This window comes from Belonocnema kinseyi, chromosome 7 (genome assembly GCF_010883055.1).
Source record: "Belonocnema kinseyi isolate 2016_QV_RU_SX_M_011 chromosome 7, B_treatae_v1, whole genome shotgun sequence".
Classification (NCBI taxonomy): domain Eukaryota; kingdom Metazoa; phylum Arthropoda; class Insecta; order Hymenoptera; family Cynipidae; genus Belonocnema; species Belonocnema kinseyi.
The window spans coordinates 93,954,804-93,977,458 of record NC_046663.1 but is presented as its reverse complement, the minus strand read 5'-3'; the positions used below and the strand labels follow the sequence as shown (position 1 = coordinate 93,977,458).

Genomic DNA, 22,655 nt, shown 5'->3' with positions numbered 1-22,655 from the left:
TTCTTGCACTTAATTTTAGGTAAATTTCCATGGATTTTAATCGAAGTTTTCAAAGAACTGTACTAATTTTTCCTTTGATTTTGCCAAGATCTGAACTTAGAACAAATAAGTTGTAATCAGTTTTAAATGTTCATCTTCCCTTGTCTTAAATTTGGATTTAGAACTAATAAGTGTCTCCATTTTCGGATATACATGCTGTTTTACTTTTTCATTTCAATCTATTTTTTGAAAAACTTATCTTAAATCTGTCCTCTTGGTGAAATCATACCCGCCCTGATAAAAGAATATGAAATTTGTCTACTTTTAGTATTTCTTAGTACTTTTTAAATTAATAATGACGTGGGAAATTGAGACACAAATATATCACGGAAGAGAACCGGGAAAAATATTAATTCCAATTCGGGAATTTGACAAGTACAAATGAAAACGAAATATCGATAGACGCCCTGATAACGTTGAACATTTATTTTCAGATGAGACAATATGCAGCAGTTCTTCTCAGAAAACGTTACGGCAAATGGAAGAACTGGTTGGCTTTACAAGAGCAAATTCGCGTCGAATTCAAGGCAGTTATCCTGCAGGTGAAAGAACTTTAATCATTTGAAAAAATGTTCACGTCTCCGAATTAATTATCTCCATTTACGACTTCTTTTATTACAGAGTCTCGTTAACGAGCCCGAGAAGTCAGTGAAAAACGCTATAGCTCAATTAATCGGAGTGATCATTAAGCATGAATTGCCCAAAAATGAATGGCCAGAAGCTCTTCAATTTGTGCAGCAGTTAATTACGAGCGACAATATGATTGAGAAAGAGGTAGAACTCTTAAAACTAATATTTACTAATTGTAGGGTGGTCGCTGGACCGGAAAATGGCCGGGAATTTTTTGAGACCGGGAAAAACCGGGAAATGGCAGTGAATTTATTCCTTGCTCGAGAATTTTACGAATTTTCAGAAGAAAATTTTTTCCAAGTTTGATTTCAGCAGTTTTGTAAATAATTAAAGTATAACAAACTGAACAATAATTGATTTGACAAAATGATTCTAAATCCGTTCAAAATTTGAGAATCTCCAGATTGTAACTTTTTGAATTCGAAAGTCTGAATACGATTTGAGATTAATATAATATAATTTATTCCGATAATTTTCTTTTTAAATAATAATTTTAACGATTCATCAATAAAATATTTTTAATTCAAAGTTTTAGGTCTTCCTTTATATTATTTTTTATATTAAACTGAATAAATAAATTTATTAATATATTATTTTTATTAGTTTTCCTAGCCATTACAAATTTCACTGTTCATTTAAAACGAGTAAATTGAACACAAATAAATGTAAAAGTAAACAATTTGAAACTGAATTGTTTCACATAGAAAGCTTTGAATCTGTAGAATTTCGAAGAGCTTTTCAACTTTTAACGTTACAATTTGAATCGTTCTGTTTAAAAGAAGTTTAATTTTTAAGTGAAATGGTTACATTTTGAAGTACAAATAGCAATTGAACACTTATTATTTGTAAACAAAATTTGAGTGATTTCAAGAGATATTTCATCGTTTTGAAAAGATTCAAAATTAATTTAAAACTTGAAATGACTAAGTAATTGAAAAGAAGTGTGTTAACATTTTTGTTTAGAGCTTCTAAATACATTTTTAAATTAATTGAATTTTTCCTACCACTTTTGGAAAATCCTGCAAATTAAAAAAAAATCCTTAAAATCTTCTAGGTTCTGTATTCATCATTGGATTTTTCAATTTTCCTAGGAATCTTAAGAAAATGTTTTTATTCTTTTTAAGCCTTTCGCAATTCATAAAAAGTTTCTAATTTTTTTGGTTGAAAAATGCAAAAATCTGCATTTTGTTTTAAATTCGGCTGTGGTCATTTGCACCAAAATTTCGGTACGAATAGCCCAATTTTTTCGGGTCACAAACTTCGTGTGAAAGATTTGCAATTATTTCAAGTTCTAAATTTAATTTTTATATCTTTAAAACTTAAATATCTCTTAAGATTACTCTAATTTTTTTGCAAATAATAAGTGTTCCTATTGTTATTTATAAATTCAAATTTTAAGGATTTTTCTAATTTGCAGGATTTTATAAAAGTTGTAGGAAAAATGCAATATATTTAAAAATACATCTAAACGTTTCGAAAGAATTTCAACAATGATTTTAAATTTGGAAAAATATAAAACCATTTATAGATTTTTCAATGTTTTAAAATATATTTTTTATATTTTTAAAGGATGCTTGCACTATTTTTTTAATTTGTTCATTTGTCTAGCTTAAAATCATTTAAAAATATATAATTTTCAACATTTTAAAAGTTAATTGCTTGATTCTTTAATTTAAAGTATTGAAAATGTTAACGTGGATTTATATTTTTGGAATTTAATCTGAATCTTTGAACTCTATAATTGATAAAAGTTCTAAATTTTGCAGTTAATCTGCATTGCATTAAAAAATTTTCAATTGAAAAGTGTTAGTACCTTCCATTTCATACGTGTAAGTTAAATGTTTTGTTTATTGCTTCAAATGGAAAAATGTTTAGAATAGAGTTCGATTTTTTAAATTTCATTGACCGTGAAAAATGTTTGCGAACCGAGAGAAACCCGTGAAATGACCGGGAATTTTTTTCTTTGATTAAAACGGCCTCCCTGTATTGAATGAAGGACGTTTTTCTTTATAAAAGTAGAGTATTTTAACATTTGTAATTTTCTTTTTTTCAGTTGGGCTTGTACACCCTCTCAATAATTACCGAGATAGCCTACGATGCATATTTGCCTACTTCCGAATCGATAATGGTTGTGCTGAACCAAACTCTGCATAGTGTTCAAGATCTTGCGAGTCCTGTTGCCTACTATGTTTTGAAAACGATGCTTAATTTCGTACCTTTCGTCTCCGGCAATCAGCCTGTAAGTGTTTTATTCTATATTTTATGTTATCAATTAAATTATAATTGGTGTTTTTTTAAGTTTCTACACTTTATATTAAGGTCGTTACAGATCACGAAATACATGAAAGTCACGAAAAGTTAGAGAACTTGCTGAAGAAGTCCCAAATTTCTTGTGTAAAGATCCAACTTTCTTCGAACATTATGTAGAATATAGACATTTCTCATAGTCGAGAAAATAAATATGACTTCGGTCATCCTTTCATTTCAGTAATTGCAATTTTATTATTAAGAATTTAATAAAAGTGTCTATATATTATATTTTATACTTCAGTTGAAACAAATTTTGGTTTTTAATGGTAAAATAAAGAAAAAACTTTTTTATATATACAGCCTTGAGAAAGACACAAAACGGTGTCGAAACGTCGACATTTAATATATGGACACTTATTAAATTCTTAATAATAAAACTGCAATTTTAGTCAAGGCTTTACGGCGGAAAAAAGTGTGGAATTCCACAATAAATCCAACCAGCAATGTTTTTAATGAGAAAGTTTCGTTTTGGGATCCATTTTGACATATCAAAAATGCTAGAACAGATCAGTTTCCAAATCCGGTTTTCTTTTTAAACAGTTCCAAAAGTTACTTTTGCGTGGATGCATAATTCCCATTGCATTTTAGAGCAAAATGTCCGACAGAAAAAAGAAAAAAAATTGGTTCCGAGTTATGATACTTTGAAAAGTCCCCATTTTTTTTATTTTCAGCGAAAAATTACTAAGTTTCCAAAAACACTGTGTAGCTTTGCATCTAATTACTGCACGGAAATGTGTTCCACGGTTGAGTGAAACTAGATTCAATTTCCAGTAATTAAAAAAAAAAAAAACAATAACCTAACTGCTATAGGTCATGAGTTATGACCCCTCAAATTGGGCCATTTTAGCCAGTTTTTAAGGGCAAAATAGTGGACTTTAGTTTTTTCCAAATAAATCTTGCCAAGTTCAGTTCACGTTATTTGTGCTAGAGGATGAAATAGAGTCTAGAAAAATCTGCGTATATCTAAAAAAAAGTCTTCTACACCTATTATTTTGGAAATTGTAAGGTTTCAAAAATTTCATTTTTTTTTTTGCACTTATGACTAAAGTTGAAGAAGTTGTGTTTTTGCAAAATACCTCATTTCTTGCGAACCCCACCACAAAGTTCCTAGAGAGTAAATGAAAGTAGAGCCAATTTGGCGTAAGATGGAAAAAAAGTGTCCTAGCCCAAATAGTTCACGAGATATGACCTTGAAAATTGCACTCTTCATGCATAGACGCACCTGAGAGTACCGTAAAGTAGAACTACGGTCATATTTCGGATTTTTTGTCACAAATAAGTGTTAATGATTCATTTATCATGTATAATACCTCTTTTTAAATTGACGAAAAAATAATTGTTGAAAAAGAAAAGCTTGCTATCACTACTTATGATTACTTTTTAGTAAAAAAGTCATCGTAAATGATTAAAAATGTGTAATATGTTTTTTTTCCATAAGCAAATATTTTAATTAATAATTGTTTATAACAAAATATTGCTATAACCACTGTTGAGTACTTTTTGACTACTTTTGTGGCAAAAAAGTACTAATCATTGATATAAATTGTGATATATATTTTATATCGATAAACAAATTGTTTTTTTTTTTTTTAATAATTGTTTATAATAATTTTTTCAATTAAATACTTTCTGTACATTCAATTTTATGCTTACCTCCACAACACTTGTGATTCCCAGTGATTTCCGTAAATTGTACATAATAAGCTGTGACCATTTTTTCGCATTAAGAATAAGTATTTTAAATGCCAAAAAATGGTGACTGCAAATTATGTACAATTTACAAAAATCACTGAGAATTACAAGGGCCTTAGAGGTAAATACGGGATTGAATGAAAAAAATGTATTCATTAGCAGGTATTGTTACAAACAATTACAAAAAACTATTTTTTTTTTTATAAAAAGTATATATCACATTTTTAGTTAATTATAAAGCTTTCGTGCTACAAAAGTATTAAAAAATGATAATAAAAAGATTTTATAATAAATAATTATTTAAAAAGTATGTTCTTATTATTAAAAAAAGTATTTGTTTATCAATAAAAAATATATATCATATTTCTAATCAATGATAAGTACTTTTTTGCCACAAAAGTAGTCAAAAAGTACTCAACAGTGGTTATAGCAATATTTTGTTATAAACAATTGTGAATAAAAATATTTGCTTATGGATAAAAAAACATATTACACATTTTGAATCAATTACGGTGACTTTTTTGTCACCAAAATGCTGAAAAATGGCCAAAAAGTAAACATAAGTAGTGATAGAAAGATTTTGTTATAAATAATTATTTATTTATTAATGTAAGAAAAACGTATTATACATGATAAACGAATCATAAATACTTATTTGTGACAAAAAATCCGAAATATGACCGTAGTTCTACTTTACGGTACACTCAGGTGCCTCTATGCATGAAGAGTGCAATTTTCAAGGTCATATCTCGTGACCTATTTGGGCTAGGGCACTTTTTTTCCATCTTACGCCAAATTGGCTCTACTTTCATTTACTCTCTAGGAACTTTGTGGTGGGGTTCGCGAGAAATGAGATATTTTGCAAAAACACAACTTCTTCAACTTTAGTCATAAATGCAAAAAAAATGAAATTTTTGAAACCTTACAATTTTCAAAATAATAGGTGTAGAAGACTTTTTTTAGATATACGAAGATTTTTCTAGACTCTATTTCATCCTCTAGCACAAATAACGTGAACTGAACTTGGCAGGATTTATTTGGAAAAAACTGAAGTCCACTTTTTTGCTCGTAAAACAGGCTAAAATCGCCCACTTTGAGGGGTCATAACTCATGACCTATAGCAGGTAGGTTATTGTTCTTTTTTTGTAATTACTGGAAATTGAATCTAGTTTCACTCAACCGTGGAACACATTTCCGTGCAGTAATTAGATGCAAAGGTTCACAGTGTTTTTGGAAACTTAGTAATTTTTCGCTGAAAATAAAAAAAAATGGGGACTTTTCAAAGTATCATAACTCAGAACCAATAGAAGTTTAGCGGATTTTTTTTTAAACAAAATTTGTTCAGAATTTTATTTTGTGTCTTTTTTCTGCTGTGCATTTTGCTATAAAATGTAATGGGAATTATCCGTCCACGCAAAAGTAACTTTTGGAACTGTTTTAAAAAAGAAAACCGGGTTTGGCAACTGATCTGTTTTAGCATTTTTGATATGTCAAAAAGGACCCCAAAACGGAACTTTCTCATTAAAAACATTGCTGGTTGGATTTATTGTGGAGCAAAACTACCAGATGCCTGGAATATCTCTAAAATGAACGGATGACCGAAGTAATATTTATTTCCTCGACTTTTGAGAGATTTCTGCAATCTTAGAGAAACCTGAAAGAGTGAGGCAATTTTCGATAAACTAAAGTTGAATTTAAATGATAATACAAACATTACGTATGGCTCTTTTCCGATATTTTCACTCCCCGCTAACACCATGTAAAATACCGTAATATTCGCTCAGATCTTCGCCCGTCCTCTCAACAAATTGTACTAAGATTTTATAAACATATTTTTAGTTAGAAAAGAAAATGTTTTAGTAACAAGTAAGTCTTACAAACATAAAATTTTCTAATGTTTTTATTTCGTATTTTTTTTTTTTTTTTTTTTTGAAAACTAATCTGGTGGTTAAAAATGTTATTGTTTCGTAAAAACTCCAACAATTTTGTTAAGAAATCATTTCTTTTCGTTGAAAACTCAACTGTTTTGTTGAAACTTTGTGCTTTTTGGATTAAAATTCGACTATTTATTTTTAAATTCAACTATTTGGTTGAAAACTAATTTTTTTTGTTCAAAAGTTCAACCGTTTCGTAGCAAACTTTTCATTTTGGTGTGAAAATTCAGTTTTTTAAATTAAATTTTTTCCTATGCGTCTTTTGATTTAAAAAATTTTCTCTTATCGTAGGAATTTCATCCTTTTTATCTAAAAAAGCACCGGTTTGATTGAAAATTAATCTGTTTTGGTTGAAGATTCAACTTCTTTGTTGAAAATTAGTCTTTTGGTTTAAAATTCTACTATTTAGTTGAAAATTATTATTTTATATGTTTGAAAATCCTATTTCTTTTTTTTTAATTCAACTGTTTTGTAGAAAATTGGTCATTTTGGTATGAAAATTCAACTTTTTAAAATAAATTTGTTCCTATGTTAACTGTAGAATCTTTCTTTTTTGAAAATTGAACTCTTTTGTTTGAAAAAGCGTCTTTTTATTTAAAAAATTGGCTCTTATCGTAGGAATTTCATCTTTTTTTGTCTAAAAAAGCACCGGTTTGATGGAAAATGAATATGTTTTGGTTGAGGATTCAACTACTTCGTTGAAAGTTCGTCTTTTGGTTAAAAATTACACTATTTGGTTGAAAATCATTATTATTATTTTATTTTTTTGGAAATCCTATTTCTTTTTTTTAATTCAACTGTTTTGTAGGAAATTGTTTATTTTGGCATACAAATTTTCTCCTATGTTCACTGAAAAATCTTTCTTTGTTGAAAACTTGAGTCTTTTTATCGAAAATTCGTCTTTTTATTATAAAAACATAACTGTTACCCTAGGAATTGCAGATTTCTTTTTCTAAAAATATAGGGGTATGATTTCAAATTAATCTGTTTTGGTTGTGGGTTAAACTATTTAGTTGAAAATTCGTCTCATTGGTTTAAAATTCGACTATTTGGTTGAAAATGATTTTTTGTTTCTTTAGAGATTCATCATTTCAGTTACAAATTGATTTCTGCATGCATTGAAAATTTAACTAGTTCGTTGACATTTTTGTTGGTTGATTCGTTATAAATTAATTTTTTCAACTGAAAATGTTACTATTCCATTTTTGCTTACAAATTTATATTATTCTTTTGCAAATTAACATTTTTGTTTTTGGTTTAAAATTTGTATAGAATTCGTATTTTTGTCTTGAAAATTCAATATTTAGTATGTGACGTTTTTATCATTTTTCATTAAAAAATCTTTCTTGGTTGAAACTTAACTCTTTTGTTGAAAATTCCTCATTTTAGTTTGAAAATTAATCTTATTTACTGAGGATTCATCTAGTTTGTGGAAAATTCGTATTTTTTGGTTGAACCTCAGTTTGCACTGAAAATTATAATATTTTTGGTTGAAGATTTATTTTTTTGTTTAAAAAATCTTGTTTTTTAAATCATTCATTTAGCTGAAAATGTAAGTATTCCATTTTAGTTAAAAGCTTATCTTTTTGAATTGAAAAATTAATCTTCTTGTTTAAAAATTCATGCATTCACCCTCTTATAAAACCCTACGATTTTTCCAAACCCCTTCTCCCCAAATCATCTTAGTTAATTTGCGTCACTAAAAATCTAAAATATAATTAGAAAAAAAAACTTTTTTTGCTGTATAATTATAGATCTCCTAGGTGTAAGGTTGTTTTTGACCTGAAAAAAAAATTATATCGAACAGGGAAAATGAGACATTGCTCAGAAAATTTTGAAATTGGGATTTTGTAGCGACCCCGATTTATGAAGATACTTTTTTTTAATATACAGATGGTGAATGCTTATCACGAAATGATGCCACGAGTGATGAACACAGTTGCTGCCTTGTCCCAATTGCACGAAGAAAAAGCCGCCGAAAGTTTCGAATTGTTGGAGGAGCTTTGTGAGAATGCTGTTACTGTTGTGTCGCCTCATTTAAAAACTCTCATCAGCATGTGCCTTACCATCGCCAACAACAAAGCCCTAGGTGATGATTTGAGAGTTAAAGCTATTAGTGTCGTCGGTTGTCTTGCGAGAACTAAGAAGAAGGCGATAGTTAAAAGCAAAATGGTAGAACCTATTATAGGTAAGAGGGAAACAATTGCATAATATCAAAAATATTTTGGTGTTAGGGTTGGCATGGAATTAAAAAAAATTACTGAATTTTTTTATTTGCACCTACTTCAACGTCTCAATCATTATTAGAGAACCTTGAGGCGAATTTTAAATGTGCGAACTGATTTTCTAATTAATCTTTTTACTAATAAAAATAATATTACTATAATTCCAGATTTTTAAAAAGATTTATCATACTATTAGTGACAATTGTTTATAATTCAATTATTGAAAAGCCCTTAAATTCTCTGGTGGAAATAATTTTTATGAATTGGTACGAAAACTTTTATGACTTTCTATGAACATTCTTAAGAATTTCTACAAAAATATTTATTAGGATGTTACAAAAGAAATGATTTTGGAATTTTAGTACACACAATGGCCTAACTTGTTCCTTTTTGGACAAAAAAAATAAACACAAAAAATTTAAATCGGTTAATATCTGGAAGATGCACAAGTCAATTTTTTGTTAGCCTTTAAAATTGATGAAATAGTATTTCATAAACTGAAATATGATTATTTCAATAGCAACTGGCCGATGGTCCCTGGAATTTTCTAAACCCGGGAAATTACAGTCAATTTATTTTTTGACAGTGAATTTTAACCATTTTTAGGGTATTTCAAGATATTTCAAGTGATTAGATATATTATATCTAATCACTTGAAATATCAAAAATTCCATATCACATGATGCAACTTGAAATAAGTTCAATTTTAACTTTTTTCTTAAAAATTATGAAATCATTCAATTTATAATATTACAGTGACGCTTTCAAAAAAAAAAAATATTTTGTAATATTTTTCATTCCAGACCTTCCTATTTAAGCGTATATTTTCAATGTAAAGAATTTTAAAATGCAGTTTCTAGGTTTTAAAAACAATTACGATTTGACATTTTAACTTAAAAAATTCAAATGTTCCAATTTGAAAGCAATTCTGAATGTTAAAATAATGTCGAATTAAAAGATTCACAATTAATGCTTTAATTCAGACTTTGTTTCAGTTTAAAATATGCCATTTTTATACCATTAAATTTGAAATTATGTATTTAACAAAGACAGAAACTTTTTTTAAATATTTAACAATATTTGATTTCATGTTAAATGAGTAATTATAGATTAAATATTTAAAACTAAACAATTTAAAACTGAATTGTTTGAAATAGTAAGTCATGAATCCTTAAAATTTCAAAGTACTAAACTTAGACTTTAAAAGTTACAATTTCAATTGTTCCATTTAATAATGTTTTAATTTTTAGGTAAAAATGTATAATTTTAATGTATAAAGAATAATTAAACATTTATTTTTGCTTTGAAGAAACCTAAACTTAAAATAATTTAACTTGTAATTTAAAAAGGTTTCAGTTTAATGTTTTTTTAGATAGTTCAATTTTTAATGTTTCTAACTTAAAATTGATTCAAATCACATATATTATGTTGAGCATTTGAGAAATTTAAAATCTTTCTTCAATTTAGAGCATTGAAAATGATAGAGTAGATTTCTTTTTTTTACCAGAAATTTTGGGACTGTTCAATAAATTTATATAAGTTTCAAATTTTGCAGTTTAATGACACTTCATTTTAAATTGGTCAATTGAAAAATGTAAAAAAGCTTCTATTTCATACGTGTGAATTATTTTGCAGTTTAGTTTTGATTGATTCAAGAGAAAAAATTCGATTTTTCTAAATTGAAAATCCGTGAAAATATTTGTGTACTGGGGAAAAAAGAGGGAAATTACTGCGATTTTTTTTGCTTGATTAAAGCTTTTTTATTCATAAAAATGCTATAATTACCATGTTACACACGAGATTATTCTTGTACTTTTAAAAAAAAATTTAGTTCTATTTTATGTGAATTATTTCTTTAAAGTCGTTGCGCGACCCTTTAATATTTTCTGATTACATTTTCTTTTCACGCCTATTATTTTAAGAGAGACCATTCAGGATATTCGGCGACTTTGTTTCCGAAAATTATTTTGTTTTCACTATAAAAAAATGGATTACCCTAATCTCTATGAATTCAAAAATCTCGTAAAAATTTAGTTAATTTTCACGTATGTCTCACCGTGTTCGAGAAATTTCAAAATTTAGAAAATATAAAAACTCTTGGGAAATTGTTTACTAATCATGACTGCATATGTAATGAAATATTCATTAAAATTTGTAGAAATTCCTAATTTTTACAAAAACAATGTTAAAAGTTATGAAAAAGTAGAAATTTGCAATTGCCAAAATATATATTATAAAAAACATAAGACTAATTTTTGCAAAATTTAAATATTCTCTATTTCGTGTAGAAATTCATCATTTTCTGTAAAAACCTGTTAAAAATTATGGAAAACTAAAACTTTATTATGGTGTTGAGATGCTTCTGCAAAATTCGAAAAAATTTAAATTACAGATACTCTATTTGCCCTCATGTCGTCACGACCTGATGACGAAAACGAGGAAGTTTACTTCAATGGAGAGAATGAAGACAAAACCCCAATGACATGCGCAACCCAAACTTTAGATTTACTCGCTCTTCACTTACCTCCTGATAAATTGGTTCCACACTTGGTACGAAAAATTATTTTTATTTTTATACAATTTGGTGCCTATTTTATGTTTAATTTCAAGGTGGCCATCTGCTGGGAATCTGTGGAATTTTTCAGATTTGATATTACTTTTGCACTATGAATGATTGATGTATGATTTCCTATCGAAAATCTACATGTTATATCCTGGATCGCAAAAATGCTAGCCTATCCTTTTCTTATGGAACAGCCAATTTATATTTTAAAATTATATCAGTTGCCCCCTTGCGCATATTTAAAGAAATGCAACTATTTTTTGTTAAAAGTTAATACTGTTTAATTAATAAGGATATTTTTATAATTTTTCGACAATAATAGATGAATTCTGAAACAAAAAAATAATAGTGATAACTGATAAAAAATTGGTCTTGTTGGATTGAAAATTCATAATTTGTTATAAAAGTCTTTTTTTTATCGAAAATGTAAGTGTTTTGTTAACATTCGTCTTTTTGGATATAAAATTAATGCCTTTGGAACGAAAATTTTTATTTTGGTAGAAAACTAATCTTTTTTTACTGATAATTCAACCTTTTTGGTTGAAAATTCATTTATTAGTTTCCAAATGCCTTTGGTTGAAGTTCAATCTTTATTGTTTGATAATTGGTCCTCTTGGATTGAAAATTATTTTTTTGGTATAAAAGTTCAGTATTAAATTTTTATTTGAAAATCCAACTATACTTTGAAAAAGTAATCTTTTTTGACTGAAAGGTAATTCTTTTATTTGAAAAGTCTAATAATATATTTTTGTTTTCAACTTTTAACTATTTTGTTAAAGATTTTACTGCCTGGGTAAAAATTTAATTATTTTGTTGAAAAATCCAACTGTTTTCTATGAGATTCGTCTTTTTGGCGGGAAAACTCAACTATTTGGTTAAAATTGCAACTTTTTGTTTGTTTAAGTTTAATCTTTTTTGTTTGATAATTCGATCATTTGTTTGAAAATTCATATTTGTATGTTGAAAGCTGAGCTGTTTTGTTGAACATCCATATTTTTTATAGAAAATTCACCCTTTTGGATTAAAATTAGTTTTTTCTTGTAGAAAGGTCGTCTTTTTTGGTTGACAATTTAACTGCCTGTAAAAGGTTTGTCTTTTTGGCTTTAAAATGCAAGTATTTTAAACCCAACAATTTTTGTTTGAAGCTTATTTGTTTTTGTTTTAAACTTGTATAGTTTGGTTTAAGATTATTCTTTTTATAGATTGAAAATTCAAAATTTTTTAAAAAACTTGTTTCTTTTGCTTGAAGATTTAACTATTCGGTTGTAAAATCACCTTTCTTGGTTAAAAGTAAATTTAAAAATAATAAAAAATCATCTTTTCGGTTTTAAAATTTAAATATTTTCTTAACCATTCTATTTTTTAACTATAAACTCAACTCTTTTATTGAAAATTTTACTATTTGTATTAACAAAACTTTTACAATCGTTTAAATTCTATATTTTAGTTTGGAGTTTAAAAATATTTAATCCTTAAAAATTTTAATAATGATTATTATTATAAACGTTTTAAAACAAATCAGAGAACAGTCTGGAATTTTTCTTAAAGCTTGAATTTTGTTGCAGTTAAGACACGTGGAGCCGGGTTTGGAGGGTGCAGATATCTACGGTAAAAAGGCAGCTTATTTGGCAATGGCAGTTCTAGCAGAAGGCTGTTCTGAATACATTCGATCATCCTACCTCGAAACTTTCGTTCGCTGCATTTGCCGAGGAATCACAGATCCAACTCCGGTAGTTCGAAATGCTGCTCTTTTTGCTCTGGGACAGTTTTCGGAACATCTTCAGCCTGACATAAGTCGCTATTCCTCAGAGCTGTTGCCCATTTTATTCGAGTACCTCGGGCAGGTTTGCACTTTCATCAAGCAGGAGAAGAAAGAACCACCATCGGTCGATCGAATGTTTTACGCTCTGGAGATGTTTTGTGAAAATTTGAACGAAAGTCTGTTGCCGTATCTTCCGACTCTGATGGACAGGTTGTTCGAAACTTTGGCTCCTGAGTCGCCAGTGCATGTCAGAGAACTTTCTCTGAGCGCAATTGGCGCAGCAGCCAATGCTAGTAAAGATAACATGGTTCCTTACTTGGAAAGAATTCTGGCGATACTCAATCCTTATTTGACTGAAAAGCAATCGGAGGAGACAATGTGCCTACAAATTCAAGCAGTCGGTAATTATAAACATTTTTCTAAAGAAGCAGGATGTCTATTGGGAATGGTGAAACTGCGATACGCCACCTGGTGACAAAAATCTGAACTAGAAAAAATAGGTACGATTTTAAAGATGCATCTTAATTTTAGCATAAAAGTGTTTTGACAATTTTTTTTGTTGAATTTAAAAGTATTTCGTGGATAATAAAAATAAGTATTTATCGGAAACAAAGGGTTTTTAGATGGAATTTACATATTATACAGTGAAGAAACACATTCTTGACAGAAATATTTTTCGAATAAATAAAAACAAACTATCTTACTATTTTGTGTGATTTTCAAAAGACAATAAACGTAAATGGATATATTTTAAAGAGAAAATGAACTCAAGGTAAATTTTTATTAATTTATGCATAAAATTGTTGTTATTGAAAAATCTGATCGAAAAGTTAGGTTAGAAGTGGTATTTAAATTACAATCGTCTATTTTCCGTATTGTTTTATAGTTTAAAAGACAGTCGTAAAAACGCTTTGATTCAAAAATTAAAATACATCTTTAAAATTGTACCTACTCTTTCTAGTGCCAGTTTTCGGCACCAGGTGGCGAAATGGTAGACCACCCGTCCCCAATAAACCGGGAAAATTTGAATTTAGAAAGTTTTCAAGAGAAAAAAGGATTTTCTTAAGATTTTTGGGGAAGTTAAAAATGTCCAGAGCGACCGCTGCACAGTGGAAAAAAAATGACCTTTTTGTTTCAAAATAACGTACAGCCCACAAATATTGGCCGATTTGGAGAAAAAAAAAAAAATTGAAATCGCCAAAGTTTCACAGAGTAACATTAGTCAACGATATTCTAATATTAGACAAAAAACAAAACAAAATTCTCTTCAGATTATAATTATTTATACTATAAAAAAATTTAATAAACAAATACAGTAATCAGGCATTTTTCGACAGAAGAATTCGTGTTTTTTCAATGTCATTTTTATTGTAATTAGGAACTTTATGATCATTTTAACAAAATTTATAATTTCTTTATTAGTCTTATTTTTAAGAAAATTTTATAAACAAATGCATTATTCCGGCATTTGTCTACCGAAAAATTCGTTTTTTTTCTATGTCAATTTTTTAAATCAGGAAGTTTATGATCACTTCATCAAAATTCCTTCTTTTTTGATCAATTTTATGATTTTTTTAAACAAATGCATTAATCAGGCATTTGTTTACAGAAAAATTCGTTCTTTTCAATGCCAAATTTTTTAATTAGGAAGTTCATGATAATTTCAGAGAAATTAATAATTTTTTTATCAATTTTATGATTTTTTAAGACAAATTTAATAAACAAATGCATTATTGGGGCATCTGTCGACGAAAAAAATCTTTTTTTCTTTGTTGTTTCCAATTAAAAAGACTGACTAAGAAAAAAAGTAATTTTTCTTGTTCTCAGATGCCCGAATAATGCATTTGTTTGTTAAATTTGTTTTAAAAAATCATAAAATTTCTTGACTCATCATCCATGTTGTTGAATTTATTATGAAGACCCCAATTAAAAGTTTGACATCGAATAAGAATTTTTCCGTCGACAGATGCCCTAATAATGTATTTGTTTATTAAATTTGTTTAAAAAAAAACATAAAATTGGTCAAAAAATTATGAAATCTTCGGAAGTTATCATGAACTTCCTAATTTAAAAAGTTGGCATATAAAAAAAAACTAATTTCTCTGTTTAAAAATGCCCGATTAATGCATTTTTGTTATTAAATTTGTTTTAAAAAATCATAAAATTGATCAAAAACTGATGAATTTAACTGAAGTTATCATGAACTTCCTAATTTAAAAAATTGAAATAGAAAAAAAACTAATATTTTCGTAGAAAAATGCCTGAATGATGCATTATTTCATTAAATTTATTTAAAGAAATCATACAATTTATTAACTTTATGAATGTTGCTGAAATTGGTATGAAGTTCCAAACTGAAACGACTGTCATTGAAAAACCCGAATTTTTCTGTCGACAAATGCCCGAATAAGGCATTTGATTATTAAACTTGTTAGAAAAAATCATAAGATTAATCAAGAAATTATGAATTTTGCTAAAATTATCATAAAGTTCCTAATTTTAAAAAAATGACATCGAAGAAAACGAATGTTTCTGTCGAAAAATGCCTGATTGCTGCATTTTTTTCATTAATTTTGTTTATAATATAAACAATTATAATCTTAAGAGAACATTTTTGAAAATGTAATATTTTTTCCATTCAAATTTCTTGTAATATAACTTGAAAAATCGTGCACGTAGCACCAGGAACGTCAAATAGAAAAAATTACCCTTTTTTGTCATTTGTTTATTTATAAATAAATTGAAATCCTAATTAAAAAATCAGTCCCTGCAACTCTCTTAGAAATCTGATCAGCTTTTTTTGTCCAAATCGGTCAACATTTGTGGGCTGTACGTTGTTTTTAACCAAAAAAGTAATTTTTCCCCACTGTGTGCTGGACCAGGAATACGCGAAATGACAGGAAATTTTATAAGAGCTGGTAAAACTGGGAATTGACAGTGAATTTATTTTTTGACCGGAAATTTTATAAATTTATAGAAAAAAAGTCGGTTCCACTTTGATTTTAATAGTTTTTTTTTAATAATCAGTTGAATTTTTATCTTTTTTAATTATGATATAATTCAGTTTACAATACGTAATTCGAAGATATTTTACTTATAAATTTTTCACTTTGGATTTTAATTTTCAGGCGTACATTTTTCATTTAAAGAATTATAAAATGCAGTTTTAAATATGTAAAATCTTAAAAATCAGTAGCGTTTGAAAACAAGATATTTAGATTTAAAAAAACTTTTTTAGTTAATCAAAAAAAACATACATTGGAATGATTTTTATCATTGAACTATACATTAATGATTAAAAAGTGAATAATAATTGATTTTATCAGACAATTCGGAATCAGATCAAAATTGAAGAATTCCTAGATTTTATCGAACAATTAAACTGTTTCATTTGGGAAGTCTTAGTAGCGAAGCGAATGTAAACGCCCAAATTAAACTTAGAAATTACTTTAAATTTAAAATGATATATTCGCAATTAAAGGCTTTTATTAAATTTAAAATATTGTTTTAGTGCAAAATTGGAAAGTTTATTTTTTTACATTAAGAAATATAATACATTTTTATGATTTATAAATATTTTGTTGTTCATGTAAAATCAGGAATTATAAATCAAAATATTCAAAACGTAATTTCGGTGCAAATAGCCCACGGCCTAAATTAAAACAAAATATAGATTTTTGGAGATTTCGAACATAAGATTTACAAGCTTTTTAAGAATTATAAAAGGCTTCAAAGGAATCAAAAACATTTTCTTACGATTCGCAGGAAAATTGAAAAATACTTTTTATTTTGAAAAATTAAGTTGAAGAGAATATTAAAAAGACTTCCAAAATTTAAAAAATGTATCTTTAAGATTTTAAGGAAATATTTTTTATTTTATAGGATTTAAAAATTCATATAAGAAGAATTCGAATAATTTTAAAAGATATTTACAAGTTCTGAAAATATTTCAAATATAATTTAAACTTTGAATAAATATAAAACAAAATGTAGATGTTTCAAGATTTTTAAATCGAATTTTGAAGCTTTTTAAGGATTTTTAAACAATTTAAAATAAAAATAATTAAAATTTTAACTTAGAAAATGTTCATTTTATAACAAAAATGCAATCGTTCAATTGTAAATATTTCTATTTTAAAATTTCTTTAAATGATTTGCAGCTCAGTTTTTATTACTTGAAGTGGAAAAATTTTGAACTTTAGAGTTTAAATTTTTTAATTTCATTGACAGTGCAAAATGTTCGCGTAACCAGGAAATGATCTGTAATTTTTTATGTCATTAAAAATTCCACCATGAATCGTTCTTACTTAAAAAAAAAATAATTTTAAGAGAGTATTTTTAAGATTTTCACAGGATTTCCAAAATTTTCCAAAAAGAATGCGGAAGATTTTAAGAAAACTTGTCTAATTCTGCAGAATTAAAATAAAACTTAAAAGATATTATAATTATTATTTTATATGTTATTTAGAAGATTTGGAAGTTTAGCAAAATTAATGAAAAATAATTTAAAATATTTTTAAAAAATGTTAAGTAGGCGTAAGTTTTTCAAGATATTTTTGAGAATGTTTTAAAGATATTTTGAAAAGTTAATTTTTAAGGACAAATTCTAAAGCTTTCTAGAAATGTTGAAAACAAATCTTGGAAGATTTGAAAATTGATTGATTTAAGCTTAAAGTTTATGTATTTTGTTGAAAATTGTTCTTTTTGGTTGAATTTCATTGTTTTCTATTACAAATATAATTTTTTTTTTTAATATTACCTACTATATTTTGTTCAGAATTCAGTTTTTTGGAATCAAGATTTAATTACTTGTTTAAAAATTAATCTTTTCTTAAACATTAATTAATTTGGTTAAAGATTCATCATTTTAATTGAAAATTCATTTCTTTGGTTGAAAAATGAGCTTTTTGGTTAAAAATTCGTTTTTCTTTGGCTGAAAATTAACTTTTTTACTGGAAATTTCACTATTCTAGTTGCAACTTGAACTATTTTGGTGAATATTTGTTTGCTTTTCAAAAAATTTTTTTACTGAAAAAGAACTATTCAGTTTTTGGTTGAAAAATGGTCTTTTTTAGTTAAGTATTCGAATATTTTGGTATAAATTGATCTTCTCGGTTGAAAATTACTCTTTTTATTGAAAATTCAATGATTCTAGTTAAAGACTCATAATTTTATTTGAAAATTCGTTTCTTTGCATAAATATTAATTTCTTAACTAAAAAATAAATATTTAATTGTTGGTGGACAATTTATTTATTTTTTTATTGAAAATTCATATATTTTCGTGAAAATTGGTCTTTTTGGTAGAAATTCATCTTCTCGGTTGAAAATTCGTCTGTTTTATTAAAAATTCAACTATTCCAGTTGAACATTCAGTATTTTTAAGATGTCATATTTATATTTAAATAAAATTATTTTTTAACCGAAAATTGAACTATTTTGTTGAAAAACTGCCCTTTTTTAATTGAAACTTCAACAATTTTTTAAAAATTAATGTATTTTGTTAAAAAAACGTCGTTTTGGTTGAAGATTTAAGTATTCCACCTAAATATTTATCATATTAGATTAAAAATCTTCTTTTCGGTTAAAAATTCAACTATTTTGTTGAAAATTTTGTTTAAAAATTCATCTTTTTGTTTGAAAATTGAAGTACTCAACTTTAATATTTCTCACATTAGTTGAAAACTCTTCTTTTCGGTTGGAAATTACACTACTTGGTTAAAAGTGAAAATAAATTTGTTTTTGAAATGAATTTTTTTGTGGAAAATTAATTTTTTAACTTAAAATTTTACTACTCTGTTTCTTAAAACTCATATTTTTTTACTTCAAAATTCAGTTATTTTAAACGTTTAAGTTGAATTTAATATATCACCAACATTATATTTACCTAAATATGCATTAAATTTTAAGTGTAAGTAGATAAAACACAAATTGGTTTGAATAATTATTGAAATTCATAAACCTTGAAGACAAATTCAAAAATGGATTAATTATGTTTTTAGTATTATTTAATTATTTAATCAATCGATCATCCTAAAATATTTAAGAATATCTTGTAATATTAATTGAATTCCTAGAAACTGAAGAGAACAATATTATTTATAATAAAATCGCTAAACTGTGTGGGTGTGTGTGTGTGTGTATATATATACTGACCACTCTAGAACCGGGGGAGCCAATGAAAATGGATTCAATGCGATGGATCGGCGGGATCTCGCGACCTTTGGGTGGACGGAGCGACTGAATCCTGACTTGCTAGAGTGCTACGATGCGAGTGTGGCCCCTGAACGGGGTTACATGGCACGGCTGCATGCTCTGTGGTGCGAGAAACACCCGGAGCTATCGCACTTTTCGCAGCAATGTCTGCGTAACCATGCCGAACTACTCCGAAAAAGGGGCTATGTAAGTGGAACGCCTACTCTACCACAGCTAGAACAAGCCGGCAACAGAGAAAGAAAGGCGACACTAAGACCAACCGCGGGCAGGCATCCAATATAGAAAGAGCGATGCTTTACGACCCGGAGAAACATGAACACCAAGGTTTCTCTCAAGCCTAAAAATCTGTCTGAAATGGATGAGGAGCTTCGTGGACATTTTTCAGGAGAATTCGACCTCTAGGCTGTCAATTATTGTGTGTAAAATGCAGCGAGAGCTTTGGCCGATGCGAACCGTAAAACAAAACCAACGGTTGATCATAAGACCAAAGGACGAATGCATCAACTTGCCATAAAGATAGGCTGGGCAAGACAGTACGCGTCCCGAATTCAGTGTGTGATTGACTACATCACGTCTGGCAGGAATTTTCCCGCCAAGGTTCGAAAGTTCGCGCGCGAACTCCGGACCCGTTATCACACACTTAACAAGTCAAAGCTGCTGACCATCAGGCAGCATATTGTTGAGAGAATACGGATACTATCTGACGCTAAGAGAAGTCTAGAGCGGATGGCGAGGTGGGTCAGAGAAAATCAACAGTTTCTCTCTGACCCATCTCGACTCTTCAAAGACCTTCCAGTTACTGTCGACCACCCGCCCAAACCAGAGGAGGTTGAAGTAGTTTAGATAGAAGTCTACAAAGTGCGGCATAGACTGGAGGAAGACTCAGAAAATATAAATAGCTTCAAGGAGATATGTGTTGCCCTCATAACACCTGGTAAAGAATGCCCACCCATCACTACCGAGGAGGTGAAAAAAGTATTAAGAGGGATGAAGAACTAATCCGAACCGGGACCAGATTGTATCAAAACCTTCTGGTGGAAGAAGTTTTCTTCAACCCATCAGCATTTGGCCCGTATTTTCTCCTCATATTTGAAGTCGGAAGAGCCGATTCCGGAGTGGTTGGTGGAAGGGCGCACAATACTCCTGCCGAAAATAGGCAACTTAGCTGACCCGAAGAATTACGGGCCAATAACTTGTTTGAACACACTTTATAAGATATTCACAGCTATCCTAAATGATAGGATTGTTCGGGCAATTGAACAAAGAGCAACTATATCTAGCTCTAGGGATTGTCGAACGATATACTAAGGAAATTGGAATGGAATTTGCGTTAGACAAATGCGCCAAGGTTTATTTGAAGCGAGGAAAACTTAATGGCATCCCTGAAGATCCTGAGCTCGTTGATAGAAGCGCTATACGACACCTTTGCGCTGGAGAGACTTAGACATACCTGGGCGTGCCACAGAGCCGCATTCAGGATGTGACATCTATAAAGGATACTCTCCGAAGCAGATACAAACGTCACATCAGACAGATTTGGTCTTCCGAACTGTCATGGACGAAGAACGAGCTCAGATCCCTTGATATCGGGACAAGAAAGGTTATGCACATGAACAAAAGCATGCATCTCAAGTCTTCCGTTCCGCGACTGTACATCTCACGCCGTCAAGGTCGTCGCGGAATATTGAGTCTTGAATGTCTTCAAAACAGGATTATTCTGGGTACAGCACATAGAGTTGCAAATGGAAGAGACCCTCTTCTTAAAATGGTCAGGAATCACGAAGAAGTGTGCAAAGAAGCGTTTCTGTACAAAGCAGCGGAGGAGGCTGCTGAAACACTCGGACTTGACTTCAGTATAAGGGGTGAGCAAAATCCATCAAATCTATCTATCAAATCTATCTCGAGTACTCACTCCTGAAAGCTTGGATTAAGAAAGCACAAGAGAAAAATTTTCGTGAACAGCTCCTCGATAAGAAGATACATGGTATCTTCCACAGAAATGTGAAGGATCAGTCAATGTCTTGTGAGCTAACGTTTGCTTTTCTTAAATCGCCTGGATTGAAGTCTGGTACGGAGGGTTTCATTTTTGCATGCCAAGACGGTGTCATTTCCATCTTAACATATTGTCGCCACATTTTGAGCCAAGATATTCCTGATGATAGCTGCAGGGCGTGCCATGCATACCTCGAGCATTTAGCTAATATACTGTCTAGTTGTCCAACTCACGCGGGAACGACCTACATTCAAAGGCACAATGCGGCAGTAAGAGTGCTTTATTACCATCTCTGTCACTCTTACGGCATTAGCCTTAATATCGCTCCTCTAAATGCTAGGGAAATCGAGTCAATTTTCGAGAATGGGAAGTGCCGCATATACTGGAACTTTATATTCTCGACAATTGTTTCTGTTGCTCATTCGAGGCCTGACATGGTTCTTCTTGACTTTGAGAAGCGAACCATGTTCGTTATCTAATTTTCGGCACCAGCTGACAAAAACATCATAACCAAGGAGAATGAAAAGAACGAGAGGTATCGAGATCTTATAAGGGAGTTGCAACGATTGTACCCGGAATATTCTATAAAACTAATCGTCCTTATCATCGGTTTCGGAGATATCCTATTTTTATAATGACATTTTATACACTCAAAAAAATTTCTGTTAAAATCAACCAGAATTCTGGTTAAGTATGCCCTTACTATTTTTTTTGGTTAAAGTAATCAGAATTCTGCTTGTATTAATCAGAATTTCTGGTTAATTTTACCAGAATTCTGGTTACTCTAACCAGAAAAAATAGTAAGGGCATATTTAACCAGAATTCTGGTTAATTTAAGCAGACATTTTTTGGGTGTACACATGGAAAATTCACGCACTCAAATAGAATAATCTTCATGTTTACGCTGAAATCTAAAAATATTAATTTTTCTCTATTTAACGCTTATTACCGTTAAAGAAATCATTTGATTGGTTGAAGTAAATACCCAATTAGTTATTTTAATAAGCCGATTATAGTTATATCAACTTACTAATAATATGATTGAGACAACTGTAATAAAAATTGAACATGACATTCTTATACAAGTGAAAAAAGAGTTATTCTAAAAGTTCGTAATAATGATCAAAACATGAAATAAGGATCAGAACTCTTTTTTTAAGATCATGAATAACATGACAAACAATATAGTCGAGAATTTAAGTCAGTCATAATTAATGTTTCTTTTTTTTAAATACTAATGAAGAATTTTGAGTATTTTGAAATGAATAAGAACAATCATAATGATAATAATA

The 22,655-nt window shown here is 28.8% G+C and overlaps 1 protein-coding gene across 1 annotated transcript in view; it reads left to right on the top strand.

The window, feature by feature from the left end:
- LOC117176296 (importin-4-like) overlaps window positions 1–22,655 on the top strand; it is a 40,987-nt gene that overhangs the window by 3,435 nt on the left and 14,897 nt on the right. Inside the window, exons 3-8 of the mRNA XM_033366492.1 lie at window positions 474–581; window positions 661–813; window positions 2,723–2,908; window positions 8,499–8,793; window positions 11,223–11,380; window positions 12,959–13,556. Of these exons, the coding sequence (XP_033222383.1) occupies window positions 474–581; window positions 661–813; window positions 2,723–2,908; window positions 8,499–8,793; window positions 11,223–11,380; window positions 12,959–13,556 (1,498 nt within the window). The remainder of the gene's footprint in view (window positions 1–473; window positions 582–660; window positions 814–2,722; window positions 2,909–8,498; window positions 8,794–11,222; window positions 11,381–12,958; window positions 13,557–22,655) is intronic.